Consider the following 5125-nt stretch of genomic DNA (forward strand, 5'->3'; position numbering starts at 1 on the left):
AACAAACTGGACTGTGTTTTACCTCTCATTTACCACAGGTTGCCTCACCTGTTCTACAATAAGCTGTTCAATCTTCCCATTTCAAAACCTGTCACAATATTATATATGGTTCCCCAATGTACGACAACACCTATTAATACTATTTTTATATAAAATATTGTTTTCACTTGACATTTTCTCCATTGCTGGTATACATGAAATTGCTCTTCACATCACTTATCTCTCATTTCCTTATTATATTCTCGGGAAGCAATAAATCCGTTGAGGATGAAGAGTGCCGGGAATGTTAGCTTTCAGGTTTGATGGAAGGAATACGTTATTTCCAATTTCTTGAACCCAAAACTTTTCACTATTATTAAGGCACCTCCTTAAAGGTGTGGGTAGCGTCATAATATATTTTACCAACTGTGAACAATAGGCTTCATCAACGAATAATAAAACATAATCACAAATAAAATGGTGTTTTTGGCTTCACCAAGAAAAGTGAGGGAACCCTGAGGTAGTTTCAGATTAAACACTTTATGTACAGTTCGTCAGTAATCATTATTGTTATTAATATTATGTACACAGTTTAGTACACTAGTAAGCAGCAGGAACCACTAGCAGCCAGAGAGGCAAACTTTACACACTGAGAGACACCCCCTGACTGACAACAGAAGCCGGGGTAAGAGTTCAGAGTAACCTCTACGACGCCATTACGAGGTGACTCACAGTCCGGGCTGATGCATCAGGTATGATGTAAATAATATTGGTAGAATTACAGTCAATATGTTAAGTAAAAGGACACAAATGTAACTAAGGTGACATTTTATTGTGACAACGTTTCGCATTCCAGGAGCTTTATCAAGCCGTTACAAACAATACATGTGTATGTCAGTATAATGTTCGCCAAGACCAGAGTCCTTGCACGGGTCTTATCTTCAGATAACCCGTCTCTGACTCCCGAAGGAGTATTGATTCTTCATTGTTGCAGCATATGCTGCTCAAGCACTGTTCTGGACAGTTCATATAGTGCGTCTCATAAAGCTTCTGTGATTTGGTACTGATGTTACTCCATCTCAGCTGTTACCTGAGCTGGTGACTGGGCTCTGTCAGCTCTGAAAATCTGCAGATTCATGGCATCCACTGTCTCCTCAGTCAGTAAGCACACCCTCAAGAGTGTGCTGACCATCTGCCGGAACATGCTCTGTTATTCCGTTGAGTTGATTGTGTTGCAGATAATATCCGTGAATGCCTTGATGAATGTTAAGAGATCCTCCCTGTTGAGGACCTGCGTTGTAGGTGGGTTCGAGGCAGTGGATATTTTCTGGGCTGTTGTGATCTTTGAGGACTGTTGATGGGTATATTTCTTCACTGTGCACACCGTGGCCTGTTGCAATATTGTATTACTGCTATTGCTACTACTACTACCACTAATATTACACCTCACTCTAAGACTACATATACCCTTAGTGTCTATATATTGTTTGTAACGGCTTGATAATACTCCAGGAGAGCGGAACGTTGCCACAAAATGTCAAATTAGTTGCACTTGTGTCCTTTTACTTAACATGATATAAATAGTTTACAGAAACCAACACGATGAAGAATGAGACGCTTTTGCAACAATTGGGTAACATTATTCTGTAGACAACTGTAACGTGTTCTTGACAAGTCCTTATTATTAAACCTAACCTTCCTCACTACAGTGAGATGGGTTGAGTTTTGTACTACCACCACCACCACTACTACTACTGCTACTACTACTACTACTACTACTACTACTACTACTACTACTACTACTACTACTACTACTACTACTACTACTACTACTACTACTGCATCTACTACTACTACTACTATTACGCCTACTACTACTACTACTACTACTACTACTACTACTACTACTACTACTACTGCTACCACCACTACTATTACAACTGCTACCACCACTAACCTCTCACAGCTTACCACCTTACTTCTGCCACTATATACTCTCCTTAGTTATCCCAATATTAGGACTGAAGAAGTCACTCGTGGAGAATCATTCCCTCTAACAAATGTCCTGAACTGTACATAAGTGGGTTTTTTCACAGTGAATTATGTATTCACCAGCGCTAATGATAACAGTCGCTACTTTATTTAAACTACAAGAGAGACTGTGTCACCTTCCCGGGAGTGTACATAATACTTTGTTAAGGTGGCACAAGAAATATGTAGATGATACATGATCGCTGGTGAATAGGATTCACGAACTCAAGAAAACCTGGATGTTATCAGTGAAATGAAGAAAAATTATTTTAGATAACATAGTTCTGGGACTGAACTGAAAGCAAACTCATTAGTAACAGTGTGTTAATGAACTAATGTGAACTGAACTGCGGTGAATTGTTCTAGTAGTTATAAGTTGTATATAAGTTACTATTAATATAGATATATTTTTAAATAGGTGAGTTTTTGTCCTTCCTTCCTAAAAATAATTAATATTGTTTAATATATGAGCGCATGCTGGCCCAGTTGCTGTGTTTTTCAGTGTGATTTTATGACCCCTAGACAGCAGTGTGAGCAGCCTTTAGAAGCCAGGAACATTTTATTTAAGTTACAACATCAAAGTCGTAACATTGGAATAATGTCAAGTGTCAAAACACATTTGTCATACACAGATACAATGACGAACACCTTAATAATGAAATACAGTTAGGTTTCTTTGGAAAATAATGGAAACCATGTAGAAGAATGTATAGAGAATCACTGCACCAACCTGGTGATCCTTGCTATCACGTCCTTATCAAACACAACCAGTATCAATATTATCAGAATATTTAAAAAAGAAACACAAAAGCAGTATAATGTGACCCTTATTAACAAAGTTTCGCCCACTAAGTGAGCTTTAATCAAGACACAAATATAAGTTGCATCACATCTTCTCCCATAGTGTCAGTATTTTACATCATTGCCTCATTGTATCTTCACTACTTTTATTACTACTACTACTAATTCTACTATTACTAATAAGACGGTGCTTTCCACCTGACTCTCGCTACTAAACATTGAGAGACGTGCAAGTTTTTGTGACTATACACCCACACAGACACATAAATGGTGGGTCAGAGTGGGACTCAAAGGACCCAGGGGTCAGAGGAGAATGGTTCTGGTAAGAAGGAGTGGATGGAAGAGCAGTGCAAAAGGATGGAACAAGAGTGGGAGAGAAAACTAGGAGAGCTTTCTACAAAAATGGAGACAAAGTTGTTTGTGAAATTGGAAGAGGTTGGAGAAGAAGATTTGGGAGCTCCCATCCTATTCCTCATCTTTATATCTGTCATAGACAGAGTTGAAAGCTACAGCACCGTGTCCTCCTTTGTCGACGATACCAGAATTTGCATGAGAGTGACATCCTTTCAGGACACTGCAAATCTTCAAGCGGACATTCACCAAATCATTAAATGGACCTCAGAAAACAATATGAAGTTTAATGGAGACAAATTTTTATTACTCTGGTATGGACACCTAAAGTTGGTTTCTGACCATTAGGGCTATTGTGTGGTTCATATGTCGGTTTGCATGAGGCCAGCACTAACAAGCCTTCATCCACTGCGAGGCGTGGTCATGGACTGGGCTGCGTTGGTGTTGACCCCCGAAACTTTTTTCAAGTATACCAACTGCAGGTATATACTAAAAGACAGAAATACTAAGAAAAATATCCTTGTTAGATTATATGACTGTTTTATATGAGTGGATAGTGAAGAGGGTGGGTCAACTGGAGGTGTCGCGCCTGGTGCTGCCTTAGAAGACAGTGCCTGTAAACAGGTCCTAGGAGCTGTAAACAGCTCCTGGTGCTGCCTTAGAAGACAGTGCCTGTAAACAGGTCCTAGGAGATGTAAACAGCTCCTGGTGCTGCCTTAGAAGACAGTGCCTGTAAACATATAGAAATGCGAGACAGTGCACCAGATGGAGATAGTGGTGCTGTAGTGAAGAAAAGTACAAAACTAGACATGCAAGATCTATAAATAAAATAGCACTACAGTTGGAGGTGGAAAAAAAATGGGATGATGCATCGGGGAATAATGTTAACACATTACTTGTAATATCTGGTGGTGGTACAGGTGCAGACATTGGTGGATCAAGAAAAACTGCACCAGTAGTGAACTTGGCAACAAAAAATACTTGCAAAGACAGAGCAAATCTGTACATATTTCATGCACTAAGTATCTGTTGGCATGGAATATCTGGATAAAAAAGATGGGACATACAATGTATACCATCCAAAAAAATGCCGCGAACTCATGACCAAAGGTGTATCCAATTTTTTTTGTAACCTATTTCACTCTAAAATGTGTTACTCGTCAGTCAATGAAAGATAAAGTTACAACACATACTGTCAGGCACACCATTTCAAGAGAAAAAGAAGGTACAGCTACCATAAACCATGGGAAACAAACCATGGTAGTTACAACCACTCCAGAGAAACACATTTTTTTAGTGCCAGGAAGAAATTAAAACTGGCTGTAAATGGCAGAAATATTACACTGCCTCGGATCACTACTGGAGTAAAGGCACAGTCAGTACTCCAATAAACAAGCAATACAAATATACAAGGTCCGAAACAATCAACAAACTACAAAATACATCGCATCAGTTGACTCCTCACAGAGATAAATGCAGTGTTTGTGGCTCTCACAGAGACCCACAAAAAGTATCATTTTGACAATGAAATATGGATTCCAGGGTGCAACTTATTCAGATGTGACAGAAAGAACAAGCATTTGATCAGAATTACTAATGATATTACATGGAGTTTACCTGGAGAGGGTTTCGGGGGTGAACGCCCCCGCGGCTCTGTCTGAGACCAGGCTTCATGGTGGATCAGGGTCTGATCAACCAGGCTGTTATTGCTGGCCGCACGCAAGCTGACACACGAACCACAGCCCGATTGGTTAGGTACTGACTTTAGGTGCCTGTCCAGTGCCTTCATAGAGACAGCCAGGGGTCTATTGGTAATCCCCCTTATGTATGCTGGGAGGCAGTTGAACAACCTTGGGCACGGGACACTTATTGTGTTCTCTCAGTGTACTCGTGGCGCCCCTGCTTTTCATCGGGGGAATTTTGCATCTCCTGCCGAGTCTTTTGCTTTCTTGGGGAGTGTTTA

The 5125-nt window shown here is 40.1% G+C and overlaps 1 protein-coding gene across 1 annotated transcript in view; it reads right to left on the reverse strand.

Moving 5' to 3' along the window:
• The window catches only part of LOC128705166 (organic cation transporter protein-like), a 131413-nt gene extending 130230 nt beyond the window's left edge, over positions 1 to 1183 (reverse strand). Inside the window, exons 1-2 of the mRNA XM_070104238.1 lie at positions 1070 to 1183; positions 23 to 72 (exon numbers count right to left, since the gene is read on the reverse strand). Of these exons, the coding sequence (XP_069960339.1) occupies positions 23 to 72; positions 1070 to 1183 (164 nt within the window). The remainder of the gene's footprint in view (positions 1 to 22; positions 73 to 1069) is intronic.
• Positions 1184 to 5125: the final 3942 nt, after the last annotated feature.

This window comes from Cherax quadricarinatus, chromosome 89 (assembly GCF_038502225.1).
Source record: "Cherax quadricarinatus isolate ZL_2023a chromosome 89, ASM3850222v1, whole genome shotgun sequence".
NCBI lineage: Eukaryota > Metazoa > Arthropoda > Malacostraca > Decapoda > Parastacidae > Cherax > Cherax quadricarinatus.